Source organism: Peromyscus leucopus, chromosome 8b (assembly GCF_004664715.2).
Source record: "Peromyscus leucopus breed LL Stock chromosome 8b, UCI_PerLeu_2.1, whole genome shotgun sequence".
Lineage (NCBI taxonomy): Eukaryota > Metazoa > Chordata > Mammalia > Rodentia > Cricetidae > Peromyscus > Peromyscus leucopus.
In genome coordinates, this window is record NC_051086.1 from 70043981 (window position 1) to 70067295 (window position 23315).

A 23315-nucleotide genomic window follows, 5' to 3' on the forward strand; every position below is an offset into this window, starting at 1 on the left:
CATGGAGGGACACAACACTGCTTTCTACAGTGCTGCTCCAGCACACCCTGGAATCTTCATGCCAGTTTCAAAGAACAGAAGCTCATCAATGCATCAGGTTGTGTTTATTGGAGATAGAGTAATATTCCGTAGCTCAAGTTGACTTGGAAATCATGGTAATACTCCTGCCTCAGCTTCCTAAGTGCAAAGATTACAGGGGTGGGCTACCAGGCAAGAATTCTGATCTGTTTCCATTGATATTTTTCTTTATGTTGCTCTGGCTGTCCTAGAAGTTGTTATGAAGACCAGGCTGGCCTCGAACTCACAGAGATCCACCTGCCTCTGCCTCCAGAGTGCTGGGATTAAAGGTGTGTATTCAGTATCATGCCTAGCTAGCTTCTATATCTTTATTGTTACTCGCCTCCCCCCAGCCTGCTTTTCATTTCCTCCTCTCTCCCTCAGGTGTACACACCACAGAACCCAGGCCCACTGGAAAGCTGCAAGCGCTCTTCATTGCTGAGCCATCTCTCCAGCCCCATAATTTGTATTTTCTGTTTTGTTTCGTTTTGGTTTTTTTTTTTTTTGCTAGTATTTCTCTCATCTAAAACCACATAGTGGTTCCTATTAATGAAAGAACAGGCTTATGTATCTAAGAAGTACTTATAGGGTAATTTAAAAGTGTCAAGGATGCCTTTAGCTTGCCTTTCCCTTTACCCTGTAAACGCTACATCATCTAACATAACTGGACTTTAGCTTTACTAGTCCACTGAAATGCTGATATTGTTTCTCATGAACAGTCTAACTATGCTGCACCCCAGTATCTATGACAGGGACACTGAAGGGTTTCTATAGACCACCACAGACATGACAAGGGCCATTCTCCTCACCTGCAGAGGGAGGTCACTTTAAAAGCAGTGTGTAAAACTGGGTCCCCAAAGCTGGGCCCAAACTCAATTTATCCTTTTCCAGATCACAGAAATGAATACTTGTGGTCCAGACTTCTATAACTTTTTTCGAGACAGGGTTTCTCTGTGTAGCTTTGGTGCCTGAACTGGATCTCACTCTGTAGACCAGGCTGGCCTCAAACTCACAGAAATCCGCCTGGCTCTGCCTCCAGAGTGCTGGGACTAAAGGCATTTGCCACCACCACCCGGGCCAGACTTCTATAACTTACTTACTTACTTTCTTTCTTTCTTTCTTTCTTTCTTTCTTTCTTTCTTTCTTTCTTTCTTTCTTTCTTTCTTTCTTTCTTTCTTTCTTTCTCTCTCTCTCTCTCTCTCTCTCTCTCTCTCTCTCTCTCTCTCTCTCTCTTTTTTTTGGTTTTTCGAGACAGGGTTTCTCTGTGTAGCTTTGCGCCTTTCCTGCAACTCGCTTTGGAGACCAGGCTGGCCTCGAACTCACAGAGATCCGCCTGCCTCTGCCTCCCGAGTGCTGGGATTAAAGGCGTGCGCCACCACCGCCCGGCTCTTTCTTTCTTTCTTAAAGATTTATTTATTTATTATGTATACAGCATGTATGACTACAGGCCAGAAGAGGGCACCAGATCTGATTACAGATGGTTGTGAGCCACCATGTGGTTGCTGGGAATTGAACTCAGGACCTCTGGAAGAGCAGTCAGTGCTCTTAACCTCTGAGCCATCTCTCCAGTCCCTGACTTCTATAACTTTTTAAGACAATTATTTCAGAATTATCAATGTCAAAGAGAATCAGGGACACGAACTAGTTTACAATTTTTTTGTTTGCTATTCAGTTTATTTGCAGTATTAACAGCACAACGTTTATATAACATACTTTGTACATTGGGGGGCTAGGGAAGACCTAGTCCCTCCAACAGCTATAAATAGTCCAAGATAATGAGTTTATGAAAAATACATTCTCTTCCTTCAGCAAACAAAATTATTTATGAAGCAGTATATGGTTCAGCAATAGGGAGCAAAAGGGAAAAATTACTTCAAAGAAAGCAACAGCTCCTTTTCTGGTGGGATCTATCGTTTACAGACATGAAATATTCGTATCTTGGGTGTCAAGAAGAATGCGTTCCTTAGCAGAGTTATAGCAAACACTTTGTTCATCAGTTATGGGGAATTAGAAGGCTCTCCTGGACATTTGAAAAACTTCATATTCATATCTGCTCTGAACTTCCTCAGTGTCCACTGACACCCAAGACTTGCCAAGAGCTGTTCTGGTTTTCTTGGCAGGGGGGTAGGGAAATATGGGTGTTGTTTGGTGCTGGGTATGGAACCTGGAGCCCTGAGTGCTGATTTTAAGTCAAAGCATAGATCTCAAGCAATCCCCTTGAAGGACTAGACTCTTGGTCTTTATGAATATGAGATTTTATAAGAAACAAATTAGGACCACAGCTATCACTCTTGAGTCAGGGTATTATATATCCCAGGCTGGCCTTGGACTCATGATACCCCTGTTTCTTCCCGCCAAGCCCAGACCAGCCAAGCACTCTACTCTGTCTCTCCAAGAACAATATATAACGAGTTAGCATCTTGTTCAAGTGGTGGGGTTTAAATAGATTTAAATTCTTCTTCTCAGGTGCTAGTTTACATTTTATATTGAAAAGATAGCCAGGCAAGGTGGCCCATGCCTTTAATCCCAGGCAGAACTCTGTGAGTTCCAGGTCACACAGTGAGACCCTTTCTCAACAGAAACAACAAAAAGGAAAGGCTGAGTTTTCCACCCATGGTCTAGCCTGCCACAGCTCATTCTAACTACTTTCCATAGAGGGAGGAACAAGAAACAACATTCCGATTTCAGCACTTAATTACTAACCGGTTCAAATGATCTCTCTTGCCACAGGCAAGCCTGACTCTGAGGTCAAACACCAAGTTAACTCAAAAATAGGAGACAGCAAAGAAGAGCATGGAACATTCTGTATCTGGCAAAAAGTCCCTGTTCCAGCCAACCCCATCCCCCAGCCTCGAGTTCAATGACTGAGTTATGGAAACTTCTCTTGTGTGGTAAAACTGGGGACTTTGTCTTCCAATAAGACCCTGGCAAGCTGACAGCAAGCCAATGTTCTGCATATGGCTTGTTGCGAGTCATAGCTTAATGTTATTTTCTGGGAATTCTTAGCCTCTATTTGGTGAGAATTCTGGAACATGTCATTTTATAATTACAATTTTTATCACTTGGTTCTGCATTTTAAGAAATATGTGCAGGTCTCATAATAGAGGAAGTCTATAATTAAATAAAAATCAGTTTTATGTCATCATCATAATAATCAGGCCACAAGAAATATAATAATGCCTTTCAAACGCTCAAGTTTCCTAGGACTGTGACTCTTTCCTCAGACTTACTTCAAAGAGTGCAAAACAACATACATGGAAATCTTTTGTTGTTGTTGTTGTTGTTTTCCGAGACAGGGTTTCTCTGTGTAGTTTTGGAGCCTGTCCTGGATCTCATGTTGTAGACCAGGCTGGACTCACAGAGATCCACCTGCCTCTGTCTCCCGAGTGCTGGGATTAAAGGCGTGGGCCACCACTGCCCAGCTAAGAAAATCTTTAAAAACAACAATAGAATTCTGTCTCTATCCACCTGCTAAGCACACCATAAATTAGAAAGCTGTTATCTATATCCTAATCTCTCAGAATATGTAAGCGGTCCAGTACATCTGATTATTTACATGTATAGGTATTTACATGTATTGATTTAGAAGTTGATAATAAGGAATCTTTCCTTTAAACCTAATAATACTGGCAACTACTTTCTAGAATTGTCATGGAAATAAATCTGTTAATTACAATCGGAGGATAAGCACTATTTTTTTTTTTAAGATTTTATTTATTTATTATGTATATAGAAGAGGGCACCAGATCTCATTACAGATGGCTGTGAGCCACCATGTGGTTGCTGGGAATTGAACTCAGGACCTCTGGAAGAGCAGTCAGTGCTCTTAACCTCTGAGCCATCTCTCCAGCCCGATAAGCACTATTTAAATTAGGGTATCATATTTAGCTAGGTTACTCCACACTTAAATTAAGACTAGCGTTCAAGCTGGGTGGTGGTGGCACATGCTGCCTTTAATCCTGGCACCTGGGAGGCAGAGGCAGGCAGATCTCTGAGTTCCAGGCCAGCCGGGTCTACAGAGTGAGTTTTAGGACAGCCAGGATTACACAGAGAAACCCTGTCTTAAAAAACCACAACCACCAGTACCACCGCGACCCCCACCAACAGAAGAACAGCAGTCCACAGGGCTGGAGGGGCTCAGCAGTGAAGAGCACCACAGGCTGCTCTTCAGAGGACCTGAGCTGGGTTTCTAGCACACAGGCTCGATGGCTTACAACCATCTGTAACTCCAGCTCTAAGAATTCTGACACTCTCTTCTGGTCTGCACTGGTGTCCAAACACATCTAGAATTTACTCACAAGGACATACACACATAAGTAAAAATAGGGCTGACTATAATAAAAAAGTAATTTCAGCCAGGTGTGGTATATACACCTTTAATCCCAGGGACTAGGAAACAGAGGCAGGTGGATCTCTATGAGTTCAAGGCCAATGTGGTACATTGTGAGTTCCAAGCCAGCCATGATACACAGTTGAGAACTTGTTACAAGAGAGAGGCAAGGGTGGGGTGGAGTGGGGTGGGGTGGGGGGTGGTGGTAGAGAAAGAAATGGATGGAGGTGGGAAGGAAGGAAATGAGAGAAAGAAAGTGTTCAAGATCATTCTCAGCTTTAAAGCTAGTACTAGACAAACCCGAGCTACATGAACCCATGCCTTCATTCTTGGTTTAGTGGTATATTTATTTTTGTGCAGTGCTAACACACACACACACACACACACACACACACACACACACACACACACACACACATTTTTTATTTATTTTTTGAGACGGGGTTTCTCTGTGTAGCCCTGGCTATCCTGGAACTCTGTAGACCAGGCTAGCCTCCAACTCAGAGATCCACCTGTCTCTGCCACCTGAATATTGGGATTAAAGGTGTGTGCCACCACCAACAAATGAACATGTATTTAAAAACATTTCCTATTTCAGCCAGGCTGGCAGGCAGTACAGGCCTTTAATCCTAGCAGAGGCAGAGGAAGATCTCTATGAGTTTGAGGATGGCTAGGGTTATGTAGAGACCCTGTCTCAAAAGAGGAAACAAAACAAAAACAATTTCTATTCCAAAACTTAGGAAAACAAATCTTGTCATGTTTGATTAGAGATTGCGATTATACTTTTATTACTGACAAAATACTAAAAAGCTATCTTTTGGCATCTGATAATGAAACCAAATCTAAGTAACTTACATTATTTAAAGATAAAGATTTGTTTGTTTACTTGACCACTGAACCATCAATTCTGCCCCATACTTATATGATTTAATAGCTAATCTAGAAGCTGAGATAATCCTTGCAGCTAGTCCTGTGAAAAAGACAAAGATATTGGGGAATTCTATCATGTCTGAAAATTTTGAAGACTAACACTACCTATCTGATTCAATAAAAATACGAACCTAGTAACTCTTGAATGTATTAGAATGAAAATCAATTTTTTAAAAAAAGAGTTTCTTGTAGCCAGTCTGGCCCCAATCTCTGTATAACTGAAGATGACCTTGAATTTCCAGTCTTCCAGCTTGTACCTCCTGCTTGTTGGGATATAAGGCATGTGTTACCTCATCTGTTTCATGTGGTCTTGGGGACTGAATCCAGGGCTTTGTGCAAGCTAGGCAAACACTTAAGCCACATTCCCAGGCTTTCTATTTTTTAGAGAAAAAGATTTTTTTCTATTATTATTATTATTATTATTATTATTATTACTTTGGGTTTTTTTTTTTTTTTTTTTTTTTTTTTTTTTTTGGTTTTTCGACACAGGGTTTCTCTGTGTAGCTTTGTGCCTTTCCTGGAACTCACTTGGTAGCCCAGGCTGGCCTCGAACTCACAAAGATCCGCCTGCCTCTGCCTCCCGAGTGCTGGGATTAAAGGCGTGCGTCACCACCGCCCGGCGCTTTGGTTTTTTTCAAGACAGGGTTTCTCTGTGTAGCTCTGGCTGTCCTGGAACTCATTCTGTAGACCAGGCTAGCCTCAAACTCAGATATGGCCTCTGCCTCCCAAATGCTGTGATTAAAAGCGTGCATCACTACTGCCTGACTTACATAATTTTGATAATGTGTGTGGATATGTGTCTGCATGTAGGTATGTGCACTAGTAAAGTTGCCCTTGGAGGCCAGAGGACTGGGATCCCTTGGAGCTAGAGTTACAGGTGGTTGTGAACCATCAATGTGGGTGCTGGAAACCAAACTTGGGCTCTCTAGAAGTGCTCTAAGCCAGAGCCATCTGTCTAGCCCCTCACTGGGATTCTTTGAGGGACCAGGCCAGTGCAGTTTAAAAGAAAGGAATTGGGGACTTGGAAAAACAGAATATACCACACTTTAACTAAGTTGTCCAAATATTAAAGGCACTTCAACCTCTATATACTGTAGAGAAACGGCAGAATTTCTTAGAAACTCCAATATCTGAGGAAACAAATAGAAGAATGTGGGCTAATGCAAATGACCTGCTGGCTTCTCTATTTGGATAGCATATATTCATTTCCTGAGGATCTGCTATGTGTAAGTCAAGTGCTCAGGTGCTCAGGCCAGTGAACAGTAACGCATGCTCTCTGGTATTAGGAAGCGCACAGATGCTGGACATGGGGACACATGCCTTTTATCCCATCACTTGGGTGGCAGATACGGGTGGATCTAAAAGATGTTGATCAGGGTTAGAGAGGTAGCTGAGTTGGTAGACTGCTTGCTCAGCACATATAAAGTCTCAGATTTGATCCTCAGAGCCACATAAACTGAGCCTTGTGGGGAACATCTAGAATTCCAGCACTCAGGAGGCAGAGGCAAGAGGATCAGAAGTTTAAGACCAGCCTCAACTACGTAAGAATATTTGAGGTTGGCCTGGACTACATAAGACTCCCAGAAAAAAAAAAGGCGGGGGGTAGGGGGGGGGGGGGGGGGGGGGAGGCGACGACGACGACGACGACAAGTAATCATATATTTGTAAGCACAAAAATAAAACTGTAAGTGCATGTAGTACATGTTGCTGTGCTGTGCAGAGAGGTCCCTAGCTCAGGAATATTTGACCAAATCATAGAAGGTTTTCTGAGAATAAAAGCTGAAATCTAATGGACATTCTGACTGTGGATGATGGATGGGTTTATCCTCCATACAATACTTGGCACCAATGTGGGAAACACACACATTTTTTGTGGTGGTGGTGAACACACCTGGAACATTCTACATGTGAGGACTATACTCTACAACTGAGTAACCCATGCCTATGAGGTGATAATTGTATTTACTCTTCCAGAGACTGAACCAAGGGCCTCCACGTGCTGCCCAAAGGGTATTCTGCTCAGCAACTGTTTCAGCCCCTGGAATGACTTGTTAGACTGGGAGTGCACTGCTAGGGCATACACCGTGGAGAGGACAAGGACACTGTCAGCCGTCTCATTACCAATGCATGGGATGGTCCCTCATAATGAAGAACGTAAGGGTGCAAAGGGTAAGGCGTCCTAAGACAGGCAAAGGGAACAGCAGGCTCAAAGATGAACAGTGGGAATCACAGTGGGAATCACAGGCATCTGTGCCACTGTTTGAGCAGGAGACAGGTACTCAGAGCTCTATACTCCTTGAGGAGTTTTCGTTTTCTTTTAAGAACAAAAGGAAACCAAGTGAGGGTGCTAAGCAAAAAGGAGCAGAGGATTGAGGATACTGTTGGAAACATGCCCAGTTAAAATTGTAAGGTTACTGATGGTGGCAGGGTGTAACGGATCATTGGGGAGGTCAGAAACAGTTTCAGCAGATGAGCCAGGCGGCTCTGTAATGCCAGCGTCTAGAAACCCCACAGGCTGGAGGTGATGGTAGAGGAGGAGAAAAGTAACCAAAACTATTACTGCTACAAGGTTTAGTCTGAGAGGAGAAACGAAGAGAGTGGGTGCCACCCAGCACTGTCGTTCTACACTGTGTGCGCATGTATGAATGACAGCTTACAACCATCTTACAACGTGTCTGTTCTTTCAGAATTTTCTCAAGGAAGGTGGAGTAATCTCTAAGAATGGATGAATATTTTTCCTCACATTTCAAAGATGGGAGACAAGAATATCCATCCCCACCCCCACCCCACGAAAGACGTACCTCAGGAGGGCCTCAAACTCTGACCTACCCTTAGCCTCCCCAGGGCTGGGAAGACAGGCCTGTACCAGCGGACCCACCTCCCCTTCCTTTGCTTTGAAAGTGATATATAGTGACATATGAAGCATTTGTTTACACAGATTCAGGCAGCACAAAAACCAGAGAGGTTACAGTTTCATGTATAAATTATACTCCACATCAATAATCAGAAATTTAGGAATTAATAAAGCAATACTTGGTTCTATTTAGTATAGTCTCAAGAATGTATTTTTTCTTATTTCATTAGCAATGAGATATAAAATATTGTAAAAACGATTTTTACTATAAAACATAATACATAAGAGTAATTATGCTATATAGTGCACGGTTTAAAGAAAAACAAACCAACACAAACTCATCACCAAGTAGCAACTCATTTTAAATAGTAAAGATTTTCACAAATGTTTGCTGGTGTCAGTGACTTTTAAGATGCAGACTGACATTCAGGATAAGCAGAGTGCACTTTAAGCTAACATGTTTCCATCATGGCACACTCTACTACTAAAGGAAAGAAAATTCTCTCTTGTAAAAAAATGAATACAAAGAACACATGACGGATGATGCAAGCTCAGAACCCAACGATTCTTGGTTTTATTTCCAACACCTGACTCTGTTCAGATTCCAGCTGAAGATTAATCAAAATCAGTATTTCTGCACTGTTTTGTAGACCTGTAGCCAACAACTTTGTGACATTATCATTCAAACTGTATGTTAAAATGTTGTATTAATAATTCATATATTGTACTAATAATTTGTTGACTTGTAGCGATGATTCTGTGATATTATCATTTGAACTGTATGTTAAATTGCAATAAGTAAATAATCAAACAAAAGCATTGGATAGTTTGGCCCTTTTATTGGCCTAATTTCTCTCTAGTGAAGTAACAGCTTCCTACTTGATAAATTTTGAGAATATTATACCATACCACTGCACCTCCTTTAATGAAATACTCAAACTTTATGTAAGATTTATATTTAATGGAACTTGCAACTGTGTAGTTGGCCTAAAGCTCCATTAAACTGAAACGACACATGCATGCCTTTTCTACAAAGAGAGGCCACAGACACTAACCCCAAAGCTCTTTAAAATCAAGAATTACGTGAACTGATATATATTTAGTTTCCAAAAAAGTGGAAAAAGTGAGCTGCATTCTTCCCTGCAGTTGGGTAAGAATATCTTTTCAATAACTAACAACAGGGTAAATACTTTCTGTTTCTCACAAACAGAGCCGTTTTAATTTTTCATCCTAACTTACTCTTCCACACACATTCACTCTACTCAAAGCACAATATTAATATTAGTCTTTAAGGAATTACTCACCCAATGAAAGCCACCATCTGTTCCACGATGTGCTTGCTGAAAGTTATTATAACGAAGATTTTCTGTAAAGAAAACACCAGTTAAAATAAAGTCATTTAAAAGAACAACCTGTAATTCTAAAGTATAATTGTCTAAAAAGAAAAAAGATGTGATGTGCTGCCCCTAACAGTAATTTTAATATTTCTTTTAAAATAAGAGACCATTGAACTCAAATCGTAGTTGGCATTTTAAAGATGCTTTTCCTTAACTTAAGCACAGCTGTGGTCTTTCACAAGGATACAGGACTGCGTCTCAGAGAAAACGTGAGTCATGAAACCCGAGACTGGGAGAAAGAGTGGAGATGAAGCCACTCTGCATCTCAGAATCCTGCACAGAGCAGAAGCCATGGGTTCCCATACAGCTCCCACCGTGGACTCAAAGCTGATTACTCTAACAATAGGTGTCTGGCCTAAATCTACATCAGAGGTTTGAGGAAGACTGCCTCTTGCTTTAGGAAGGTTTTACAGCAACAAGATCAAAGTTCCCAGAACCTGAACAAGCCCGACCTTCCAGGTTTAGGATTAGAGTCCTCATCAGACTTTCTAAGTTTTTAGTCTGATGAATATGAAGTACTCTATTAATTAAAAATATTGATATCTGACTTTAAGACAATAACAAGCCGGGCAGTGGTGGCACATGCCTTTAATCCCAGCACTCGGGAGGCAGAGCCAGGTGGATCTCTGTGAGTTCGAGGCCAGCCTGGTCTACAGAGCTAGATCCAAGACAGGTACCAAAACAACAAGGAGAAACCCTGTCTCAAAAAAAAAAAAAAAAAAAAAAAAAAACAAACCCACAAAAACAAAAAACAAAACAAAAAGACAATAACAAAATACTTCTGGTATTAACAGGTAGCAAATATTCTCAGCTTGATTCAACACATGTGAGCATAAAGTACATATTATGGATAACATTAGGCAATATTAAGGGTTTTTAGGAAACGCAAAGCTAAGACCATTTCTTCAAAATCTTGAAGAACTTTCCTGATTTTTCTAGAAATGGTAGATCTCTCTTTCTCTCTCAGAAATGCCACTAGTAGTTAAAAGGGAAGAAAAAGGAAGAAGCAGCAGCAGTCAACAACGTGACACAGAAGGACAGGGAAGGAAAGGTCACATGTAAGTGTATGATTGATTAGGGATTCAACAGTTTCTGTTTAACTTTAGCTTATAAGGATGCACCGTAATTCTCTAACTAAATATGAATAAACTGGATTCCTGGAGCATCTCCAAATTCCTGACAAGAACTCTTTAGTGCTCTGTTGTTGTTTGTTAAATGATTACTCTAGCCAATGTAACCCAAGGGGAGGGATGGGAATACAATAAATACCAGCAGCCTTCCTTTTATCTACTCCCTATGGATGTGAGGCAGGCAGCAAGCAGGGCTGCTCTAAGGCAGAACTCAGCAAGAAGAACAACACATCAAGGTTACAGAACTAGTGGAAGGGTATTACAGCCTAATAAGATGACTCTCAGAGTAAAAATCTCTCAGAAAAGCGCTGGTACAGCACTGGTGTAGGGGTCTACACCATAAACCAGCTATTTGGGGCCGTAAGTGTTTCACTAATCAACAGAAATAATGGTGTGACTTTCAGTGATTTCAACACCATAAGCTTTCCCTACCATCATTGCCTAACAATGCAAAATCAGCCAGGGCCCAATAATTGCACAACTTCATTGCTTGAGAAACAAAACAAAATTTCCTTTTTATATGCAACAGCTTAAAAATTCACTGTGCTGGGTAGGACATAAAATGTGTCAGCCATTTAAGAACACATGTCTCAGTCTTCAAGGCTGGTGGTCTGAGTGGGGATTCTAGGAGACAGATGCAATGCACAGACCACTGGATGTCTTTCCCACTCATGTGCATACAAGAAACAGGGAAAGGGCTGTGAGGGGCAAAGGATGTGAGCAGAGGAAACTAACCGTGCCAGAGCCAACCAAGAAGAGAGCATGAGCGAAGATGCCTTTGGTGGTCAAAAGGTTAACTGACCAGTCATCAAATTGTTATTATGTGCCTACTACGTGCCAGAGGCTATTGTCAGTGTTAGAAAACCCCAGTGAAAGCCAGGTACATGCCTTTAATCCCAGCACTCAAGAGGCAGAAGTAGGCAGATTTCTGAGTTTGAGACCAGCCTGGTCTACAGAGTGAGTTCCAAGACAGCCAGGGCTACACAGAGAAACCCTGCTTTGGAAAACCAACAAAACAAAACAAAACAAAACAAAACAAAACTCAGTGATCCAAGGAAGAAACATTTCTGGGACCCAGAATCCACATATGTGTGTGTTTCCTTTCATGGGGATGCAGACAGGCAAAAAACAAACAAACAACAGTCATGGTAAGTAAGTAAGATGAACATAGACAATCATGTTAATTTTCTTCATCATTTGGTAGCAAGACAATGTCTGTAAGGATCCCGCTCTAAGCAGAGAAGTTGCATCTCCTAGTGAATAAATAGGACCTAACATAGCGGATGTGCTGATGGGAACTTTTTCCAGGAAGAAACAGACAGAAAGGCATTAATAAAAATAAGTTATTGGAAGGCTGTCTAACATCAAGCTGAGAAAAAAAAAAAAAAAAAAAGGATGAAAGAAAAGCAAATGAGAAGATAGGTTTTAGTAGCACACAGAAAAATTTGTGTGTGGGTGTTTCCCTGGACTTTGGAACTGGCCAGAATGTTTATATTACTCATTAATACTGCCTACTCAAGGAATGAGAAAGGCTTGTTCTCCTAAGCTACATCTGGATGCACATCAAGTGACATGCCTTTATAAACATGTTCCTATGTACAATGGAACACGGTACACATCTCCCACAGTCAGTAAAGGAACCCAGATTCTTGCCTTTCAGAAACACAAATAGACTGTCTTCCTTCTGTCTCTACATGGTAAGTGGAGAACAAACATCAACTTCTGGAGCTTGGTTTGAATTCCAGGTCTGAAGGCAAGCCTTTTTACTTCTAAATGTACATTTGCTCTCTTTGAAATCTGCAAAACTACCTCATGCCTGCCATTGGTCTTGATAAACAGCAGACCATTCACTTGCCATCATCACATCAACAACTTTGTGAAGACAAGGCAAGAGAAGGAGCACCGGAAAGGATACCCAGCATGAGCCGGGTTCAAATTCCAGCCACTAGCATTCTTAGGGACATGTTTTACTCACTAGCCACTCCAAGTGTGACAACTGTACTCAGAGTACTTCCTTTATCCTAGAATTCCACTGAGTTTGAAGTATGAGGTACAACATTAAAAAACATGAATTGGTGTATCTTACAAGAAAATCTTCTTAGGATGTTTAAAAATCTACCAATTTTGACCCCTTTTCTGAAACGAAAGGTCTGATAAGCTATGCACATACAGCTATAGAAAGGTGCTTAGCATTAACATGTTCTCTTGAGCCTGTGGCCCCTGGTAGGTTTACCACGCTCCAGGGAAAGGCCGTGTATCTATGAATACATACATGGGCAGCACAAATTGGACTTGATGAACTAAAAATAAAAAAAAGATAATATAAAGTTAGGTGTGGATGGAAGGTGGTAGAGAGGGGATGAATGGGATAAAAATACATCGCACAAAATTTCCAAAGAACTAATAAAAAAGAAACTTGCAACAAAAATTTATGATAATATAAAGTTAATTTATTAAGGGAGAATAAATAAGACAGATATAAATTTACAGAATATGGGGCTGGAGAGATGGCTCAGTAGTTAAGAGCACTTGCTGCTCTTGAAGAGGACGAGGGTTTGGTTCCCAGCACCCACGAGACATCCTCTCCTGGCCTCCTTGTGCACCAGGCATACATAGAGTGCACATACATTACATGTAGGTAAAACATTCAAACACATAAAACAACACAGATTATGAGACAAACTGTTGTAAGAATTGAAATGACTGGGTACTTAAGTATTTACAACTCAAAAAGCTATGTTAGCGTTTTTTAGCCCCTAAAAAAAACAAAGAGGAGAAAAAACTATGTTGAGAAATATTACAAAATATTATTATTCAATAAAATATTTATTTTTTAAATTTTCATAAAGTGTTTATATATTCAGCACGTAAGTAGCACTGAAGTATTAAAAAACTTGTGTTCACTTTTTGGGAGGGTTTTACAAACCCTGTAGCCCTGTGTATCCTGGAACTCACTCTGTAGTCCAGGCTGGCCTCAAACTCAGAGATACAACTGCCTCTGCCTCCCAAGTGCTGGGACTAAAGGTGTGCGCCACCACCACACTTGACATTGAACTAAATACTGAATACAAGTGGGAAGAAATAAACTCCTTGAAGGAGGAAAAATATATCACTGACTGTTGAGTGACCATTTTGACAGCAAAAGACAGTTCTCAAAGGCGTGATCCTGTCATCTTCTCCCCATCCCCCTTTTGAGACAGGGTCTGTGTCTCTCTGGCTGGCCTAGAACTAGCTATGTAGACAGGGCTGGCTTTGATCTCTCAGTGAGTGCTGGGATTAAAGGCATGAACCAACAGGCCTGGCATCCCCCCCTCCTTTTAAAAGATCGATTTCTTTGTCAGTGGGTGTTTTGCCTGCATGCATGCACGTGTATCATGTGCATGCAGTGCCCACAGAGGCCAGAAGATGTCAGATTCCTTGGGATTAGAGCTACACGTGGTTATTAGCAGCCATGTGGGTGCTGTAAAATGAACCACGGTTCTCTGGAAGAGCAGCCAGTGCTCTTAACTGCTGGGCCATCTCTTCAGTCCCTCATTCTCCTCTTTAATTGCCAGAGCCAGGGAGGTGTTAGGAAGAATCACTGGGGATAGATTTTTATTTTCAGAGATATGATTCCACTGTTCTTAACTTTCTTTTAGTAAATTCTTATTTGCTGCAAGCCACACTGATTAAAAACACATTCTTTCCAGGTTAATTTTTATCAGTGAGACTTGTCCTTAGATGGGAGAGTTTACAGTCCAAGACACAAGCATTTCTCTCTCACTTAGGTTCTTAGCCTTTCTCTGTTTGTGGGTATCTGGGGGCTAGCAGAGTCTCACTTCTCTAACCCACAGCTAGCATTTCCTCACCTCCTCAGCCTCCTGTCTCTCCCTGCACTGACAACTGCCTGGTTTTCAGTACAGGATATTGGTGCTGAGAGAAGTGCTATGCAAAGCCTGGGAAGGAAAGTAAGAACCAGTGAAAGGCAGCACTCCTTCACGTGTGGTCAGGAAGGAGATACGTCTTTGTGACTGTGTATATGAAAATGATACGCATCTTCTCACATCAGAACACTACTTTTATAAGTTTCATATAGTTTCATGGAACAAAAAATGAAGCAAGAAGGAAGAAGGAAAAAGAAGAGGATTCAAGGGAATTCACATATTTCTAAAATTGCATGCTTTATCATCTAAGCAGCAGCTAACTGATGGAAGCAGGGACCGACCAGTGCCTGGGTTCCATCAGGTCATTAAGCAGTGACTCTGCTCTAATTACCTGAATATGCATTTTAATGATTGCTTTTCCAATCAGGGTTGCCCCAAAGAAGGTCCAAAACGGTACAAGGAAGTGTCCACATGTTATTCCAGCCAGGTCAAACAGGGGATTTGGAATCTGTTGAGAGAGAGAGAAAAAGAAAAGAGAAAAAAAAGACTTTCATATGTAATTCAAAGCTTTAATTTAGGTTCCCTGGTCAATGTATGACAATGTTCAAAAGACTAGGTAGAAATTCTTTTCTTTTCTTTTCTTTTTTTTAAATTTTATTTATTTATATTTTATATACGAGTGCTTGTATATATAACTGCACGCCAGGAGAGGGTATCAGGTCCTATTAAAATATCTGTGAGCCACCATGTGGATGCTGGGAATTGAACTCAAGACCTCTAGAAGAGCAGCCAGTGCTCTTAACTGCCGAGCTACCTCCCACCTGACTAGGTAGGAATTCTAACTTGAGTCCCTAAGCTGGGTCTCATATTCACCGTAGACTGTCCTTCTATGAGATCACAGCAAACTAAACTGCACCCCATACACAGTTTTTAACACATAAGAAATAGATAAACCCATGGATCTGCAGAAATTTAATTTCTTTTAGTAGATTTTCTGCTCATTTGGTGGCTGTTTTCTATGGTAAGGTATGAATGCAGTCTTAAGATTATTGAAGACGTTATAAATAAATTCTTACTCCAAACACAATGATCTAGAAGAGCTCATATCTTCAGTGAACATTATGTTAAATCCATAATTACATTTATTGATGGACTTTTTTTCACGTTTAAAAACTCATTATTAGTTGTTGGCACTACATGTCTGTAATTGTAGCATTTAGGATAAATAAGTAAGATCCTGTCTCAAAAAATAATTCATTATTTGTACTTAATTTCAAGAAAGCCTAAGGCTTTGGGGCCATGTGACATTTTCAAAAGAAAGTCAGGGTGGAGCTATGAAAGCACACTGATTCAGCTGTCTTGAATACTGTGTCCTAGACAAAGAAGTGATTGATAATACACACCTTTCTAAACATTCCCACAATAAACAATTCCATATAAAATATAAAGAAATCATAGCTATTTTGGGGCATTTCACTTATTTTTCTCCCATGGAGTACTGACTGTTGGCTGGGCCATTTATAAGTCAATTAATTTATATAATTTTATTTTTGAACTCCACAAGCAAAGCCCGGTTTAAAAAATTATTTGCCACATATGGTCTTCTAAGAACACTGTCATGGCGACTGAGGGTGCAAGTGCTCCTCCTTTAAGGTGCTTGGACTCTACACTCAGATTTCTTGTGCAAGGCTCACCTCCTCTCTAGTGCGGACAGAGTTCGGAGGCCACATTTCACTTTTAACTTGCTGAATATTTCACTCTAGTTGGATACTCTCAGAAAAGGGTAATCAAGCCACTAGGAGACATGCATGTTATTGTTGTTGTTTTCTGAAGTTATAATTAAATAAATCAAGAGGACAATTAGAATTAAACTACTTGACTTCAGGGCTAGAGAGGTGGCTCAGAGGCTGCTCTTCCAGATTGCCACCCACACGGTAGCTAACAACCATCTGTCACACTAGTCCCAGTGGATCCAGGGTCCTTTTCTTGCTCCTGCAGGCACCAGTTACTGACCGGCATGCAGGCAAAACACCCATGTATATTAATGCAACATAACCAACCAAACAAAAAAGCCCTACAGATTGCTTTAAAATTTGCTTTCACCAAGGAGTTTTATCTTAAGTTTAAACGTTGACATCAAAATAACTAATAAGGGCCCCTTTAATCTTAATTAAAAACATCTTAGAAAAAATTCCTAGACAGCCCACTCATCTTTAAATTTGTGTTAACTCTTAACTGTACATAATGCCTAGAATGGAGGAGTGAATTTCCAACACACAGGTGCAAATGAGTGACAGTGAATACAAACTTTCTGCTTCAGGAAATGAAAGGTAGTTCATTTTTCTCAGGAATACTGAAACAATTTTTACCAAGTGCTCTGGCTAGTTAGGTTGTTCTAAGGGGTTTGTCTCACCAACACACCTAACCCCACATGCTACATGAATCTATCATACACATTTTGCGGAGAAAAATGGTTAGACAGATTAAAGCATTTCCCCTATGAAAAAGATCTGAACATAGGCAACATGGCTCAGCCTGTTCTCTTGGCCTCAAATTAAGAACATTATTATCCAATAGGCTCCTCAGCTTATCCATAGCACTCTTCACTTAATGCTCTATTTCTTTCTCCCCTCCCCCCTTTCTTGAGAGGGAGTTTCTCTGTGTAGTCCTGGATCTCACTCTGTAGATCAGACTAGCCTCAAACTCGGAGATACACCTGTGTCTGCCTCAAGAGCCTGGGCTAATAGTGTGTACCATCACATCAGGCTTAACTTTTGAAGATTCATTTTATTAATTTTTCTGAGACAAGGTCTTTATGTAGTTCTGGCTGTCCTGCAACTCACTGTATAGACCAGGCTGGCCTTAAAGTCACAGAGAATTGCCTTCCTCTGCCTACCAAATTCGGGGACTAAAGGCAAGGCCACCACCCCTGGCTTTTAACACTGTATTTCAAATGTGTCTACTCATTCTTCTGGATCTTTCACTTTCTTTCATGTTCACTCTCCAGATCCTTCCTTTCATCCTTTAACTTTTGGCCTGTGCTGCGAGAACACTCTACCATCTAAGCACATACCCAAGGGTAACATTTACTTCCTTGGTTTTGTTGCTACTGTTGTGTTTTGGTTTTGATGGACAGAGTCTTTCTATGTAGCCCTGGCTGTTCTGGAACTCACTATGTAGATAGACCAGGCTGGCCTCAAACTCACTCAGAGTGGTCTTTAACTTACAGCTATCCTCCTGCCTCACACTCCCAAATGCTGAGATTACAGGTATGTGCTATCACCACCTTCTATTTATTTATTCCTAGGATGTAGTAATTGATAAAAAGCTGATAAAAAATTACAATAAAAGTAAGTGAGCATTTATGTTTGAGGCACTATATTTGTTACTGCAAAAATGTTTTACGCTTGTGTGTGTGTGTTTGTGTGCACACATGCATGTGAGTGTCAGGAAAACTTTAGGACACCAACTAGTCTTCATCTTTACTTGGATTCTGGGGGTTGAACTCAGGCCACAAGTGCCTCTACTTACTTCCTCAATCATCTCACCAACTCACAAGCTGCTTTTGGAGACAAGGCTTCATGTGTCCTAGGCTGGCTTCAAACTTCAGGCCTGCTGTGTCAACAAGACAGACCCTGAACTTCTCATCTTCCTGTGTCCACTCAGTGCTGGGCTACAGCTGTGCTCCACATCTGTTTATTACAGATCTCATCCTAAAGCTTATCAGTCTTTGTGAGGAAAGCCTCCATTGCACCTTTTTATATTATTGTGATAGAGGACTGGATTAGAAAGGAGTACACGCCAGGTGGTGGTGGTGGTGGTGGTGGTGGTGGTGGTGGTGGTGGTGGTGGTGGTGGTGGTGGTGGTGGTGCATGCCTTTAATCCCAGCACTCGGGATTAAACTCTGTGAGTTTGAGGCCAACCTGGTCTACAGAGTGAGTTCCAGGACAGTAAAGACTGTTTCACAGAGAAACCCTGTCTTGAAAAACAAAAACAAAAACAAAAAAAGAGGAGTACACTATAAAGAGCTCTAATGTTTCCAGGATCAACAACAGTAATTTAGGCATATGGACATTTTGGTTTAAGTGTGCATGTGTATGTGTATCAGGGATCTGTCTGTTTCCATCTCCCATGTTGCCACTACCTTGGCTTTTTATGATTCTGAGAATCCCAACTGAATTCCTCATGCTTCCAAGGCTACTGTCATAACCTAAATAGGAGCTAAAATGTCTTAAGTCAGATTTTATATGAATCTTCCTGTTAATACTTGGAGCTCTGGAAAAAGACTTATCTAATTCATTTCATTATTAATTCTTCATAGGAATAATGAATTTTATTTACTTCGTTCTTGCTGAATCAAGCCTTTCAGATCTAGAGTCATTATTGTGTGATGAAATACTTGAAGTCAATAAACAAGATTATGAACCTATCCAATGCAAATAAGCTCAATTAATAACATGAATGATTCATAAAATTTATACTCAGTAAAAGTGATAGCAGCTGGGTATAGTTGGGTACACCTTTAATCATAACATTAGTAGGTAGAAGCAGATGGATTATTTCTGTGAGTTCCAGCCAGGGCTACTTTATAAGATCCTGTCTCAAAAACAAAACAAAACAAAACAAAACAAAACAAGCCGGGCAGTGGTGGCGCACGCCTTTAATCCCATCACTCAGGAGGCAGAGCCAGGTGAACTCTCTCTGAGTTCGGGGCCAGCCTGGACTACAGAGTGAGATTCAGGACAGGCACCAAAGCTGCACAGAGAAACTCTGTCTCAAAAAACCAAAACCAAAAACCAAAAACCAACCTCCCCTCCCAAAAAAACCAATCAACAAACAAACAAAACAACCCCCACAAACAACATTTGTGTTTATTCAGGAGTGTATTTTTAAAAACAAACTGAGGTGCTGGAGGGACTGCTCAGCATTCCCAGTTCAGATCCCAGCACCCACATGGCAGCTCACAACCACCTAACTCCAGTTCCTGAGGGTCTGATCCTCTTCTGACCTTTGCAGGCAGCAGGCATGAATGTGGGACACGTACATACTTACAAAACACTCATACACATAAAAACAGTGATCAAAACACAGTCATACCATTTAGTGAAATTTACAGCTCTAAAGATAATCTACTTACAGAAGCACAGGCCAAAATTCCAAAAAATCCAACTTTCTGTACTAGATTTTGAACTGCCAGTTTTGCCCGTGATGCAAAGTCCTGTAAAAACAAAGATTTTGAAACATATCACTCATTTATTTGTGATTGTGTGTGTGTGTATATATATATATATATATATACACATGAGGAGATGGTTCTTTTTTACTTCTGCCACATAGGTTCTGGGGATTGAGCTTAGGTCATTAGGCTTGGGAACAAGTGTCGTTACCCACAGAGGCATCTGCTGTCCTAAAAGTCAATTCTCTATGATAGTTGGTTGTATTAAGTATCTTACAATCTGGTAGCATCAATTCTTACTTGTTTGTATACAGATTCTTGCTCTGTAGTGCAGACTGGCCTTGAAATCATGACCCTCCTGTCTCTCCTCCTGAGAGCTAGGACTAAAGGTATGTACCACCACATCTGGCTCATACTGATTCATTCAAGGAGTAGCAGGTTTCAAGGGAAAACATGCAAACAAATCTTCACAGAGTTTCACATACTTAAATGTCTCCCCACATTTAAGAAGGAACTGCTGTATCTCTGGGGTTCTCTCTGTAGAGATGGACAGAATATTGTAAACCACATGAGGCAAATCCTTCTGTTGGAAACCCTGGCTAACCCTGTCTTCTTTTCTTCTTTATAACTTGACAGACTTAACCTCCAACAGCATGGTAGAAAGCCGGAATTTTCCAAGACAATGAAGACATGTAGGCCTAAACTAGCCATTTTGAAAAATTTCATTGTTGTCAACCATTTACCCTACCATGCTACAGATTCTGAAGCTATTCCTCTTACCCTATTGTACCCTTGTATCTGTTATCCATCATCCCTTCATCCGTCACTCCCCATGCCCAAGAGAAAAATGTAACCATTATTCTTCTACCTTCTTTTAGACCAACATTTTAGCTTCCATATATAAATAAGGGGTATTTATCTTTCTGTTCCGGAATTTTTGTTGTTGTTGTTTGAGACAAGGTTTCTGTGTGTAGTCCTGGCTGTCCTGGAACTTTGAGATCCGTCTGCCACTGCCTCCTGAGTGCTGAGTTTAAAGGCATGCACCACCACTGCCTGGCTTCTGTCCCTGAATTACTTCACTTAACATATAATATCCTCTAGTTCCATTCATATTGCCTCAAAAAGCCCAAATTACATTCTTTTCTATGACTGAGCAATTTCCTGTCTCTCTCTCTCTCACACACACGCACATATCAAATGTTCTTTTTATATCAATGAAAACCTAGGTACATTCTATCATGGTACTTACATAATCCCTGATTCATAAAATTATACAAAATTATTTTTTTTTACCTTGTGAATTAGACAAAATCAACAGATTTAAACTAGCCAGGCAGTGGTGGCACATGCCTTTAATCCCAGCACTCGGGAGGCTGAGGCAGGCAGATCTCTGTGAGGCCAGCCTGATCTACAGAAAATTCTAGGACAGTCAGGGCTACACAGAGAAATCCTGTCTCAAAAAAAAAAATAAAAAAAAAGAAAGAAAGAAAGAAAAAACCCCAACAGACTTAAACTGGTAGAGACATAATAACACAGTTAATATAAGAAACAAAGGTTAAACATTCTAGATACCTCATATGAACACACTGTCCTATCATATATAACTCTTTCCTCCTACAAAAGTATATTTAAGACTATGGAAGCTCAAAGAAGCTCTCCCCCCCCCCCCCCCCCCCCGCCAGGAGGGCCTGGGGTTCTGCTATGTTGCCCAGGCTGGCCTGGAACTCTTGATCCTCCTGCATCAGCTTCCCAAACATCGAGGATTACAGACATGGACTCAAAGCAGGAAACACCCCTTTTTTTTTTTTTAAGTTTAAAAACAAATGCTGAAAACGAAGTCAATTCAACATAGGACTATAACCAGGGAAGACTAGGGAAGGCCGGTCTCCCCTCTGGGGCAGGATCTCTTGAGAAGCTGAGAGAAACAAAGGAAACAAGACTGGTTCTCTGAGGAGCCGGGGTCCAACCTCAGTCATTCTCAGGAGCACTTCCACAGTCTGGATCTGAGTGGAAGGGTTTACCCACGCACACCGTGCACACCACACACACCGTGCACACCGCGCACACCGTGCACACCACACACACCACGCACACCGCGCACACCGGCAAGGCAGGCACTGCCACCGGCTGTGCTTTTGCTTTTTAACTCGCAGCTGACCTGTATTACAAGGAAGAGAAACAAAACATATTTTTAATGGGAAGTTTTATTTTTTAAAAATAGTAAAAGTAATTTATTAAAAGGAGATTTTATAAATTTTATGTATTTAACATAGTCCTTTCAGTTTTTCTAACAGTTCTCAGGTTTTCTGTTCTAAGAATTAATGTTACAATTATGTGCCAAATAATTCATGAACAATAACTGGAGTCCATGTGAAATCTGCACTGTATTTCATTACAAGAAATAATTAGCACCGCGCGGTGGTGGCACACGCCTTTATTCCCAGCACTCGGGAGGCAGAGCCAGGCAGATCTCGGGTTAAAGGCATGTGCAACCAAGCCTAACATGTTTTTTGTTTCGTTTTTATTGTTGTTGTAAGTTACTTTTTATTTTTTAAATGTATTTATTTTATGTGTATGAGTGTTCTTGTCTGTACATTGAAATTTTATCATGTGCATGTAGGGTGCCTGTAGAGGCCAGAAGAGAATTCCAGGTTCCCTGGAATTGGAATAACAGGTGGTCCATCATGTGCGTGCAAGGAATCAAACCTGGGTCCACTACAATAGTAGCCAGTGCTCTTAACCACAGAGCCATCTCTCTAGCCCTTGGTACTTTTATCATTTATATTCTTTTTTAAAAATTTTATTTTCATTGGCTGTTTTACCTGCATGTATGTGTGAGGGTGTTAGATCTTGGAGTTACAGTTGTGACTTGCCATGTGGATGCTGGGAATTGAACCTGGGTCCTCTGGAAGAGCAGTCAGTATCCTTAACCACTGAGCCATCTCTCTAGTCCATCATTTATATAATTTTTTTTCTTTCTGTTTTTTTGAGACAGGGTTTCTCTGTGTAACGGCTTTTGCTGTCCTGGAACTTGTTTTGTAGACCAGGCTGGCCTTGAACTCACTGAGCTCCGCCTGCCTCTGCCTCCAAGTGCTGGGGTTAAGGAGTGAGCCACCATGCCCAGCTCATTTATATAATTTTTTAAGAATAAATTTTCATTCAGATGAAAGTACAAACATATTCCCCCACTACCATGCATTATGCAGTTGAATGCCCTCCATTTTGGGGAATCACAGGGGTCAGCACACCCGGGGTGCAATGGAGACCCGTCACCCTGGGAAAACCACCTTCTGGATCATGATGCTTCCCCTAGCTGCTAAGTATTATGTGTATAATGTGACAGTTCTTTTCATGTTGGTTTTAGAGTAGTACTATCCATGTATTTTAACTTGTCTTTAAAACATTAAGTGAGAGAATTTTACTCTATGTATATTATGTGGCAATTAATTCACTGTGAAAACCCAGAAACACCATCTAACACTACCAGAAAACCCCTCAGTTCTTGAAGCTTTAAAACAGTTCCTAAACATTTTCAACAAAAGCTGCTGTCTTTTCCATCAAGTACAACAAATAAGCCA

The 23315-nt window shown here is 40.9% G+C and overlaps 1 protein-coding gene and 1 non-coding gene across 3 annotated transcripts in view; both read right to left on the reverse strand.

The window, feature by feature from the left end:
- Positions 1-23315, reverse strand: part of Vmp1 (vacuole membrane protein 1) — a 104936-nt gene that overhangs the window by 11033 nt on the left and 70588 nt on the right. For both annotated transcript variants that reach the window (XM_028878281.2, XM_028878282.2), the window contains exons 8-10: positions 19699-19779; positions 14953-15069; positions 9476-9537 (exon numbers count right to left, since the gene is read on the reverse strand). In XM_028878281.2, the coding sequence (XP_028734114.1) occupies positions 9476-9537; positions 14953-15069; positions 19699-19779 (260 nt within the window). The remainder of the gene's footprint in view (positions 1-9475; positions 9538-14952; positions 15070-19698; positions 19780-23315) is intronic.
- On the reverse strand, positions 22898-23061 carry LOC114699308. The gene has a single exon (XR_003735511.1). It is a non-coding gene; the product is annotated as a U1 spliceosomal RNA (small nuclear RNA).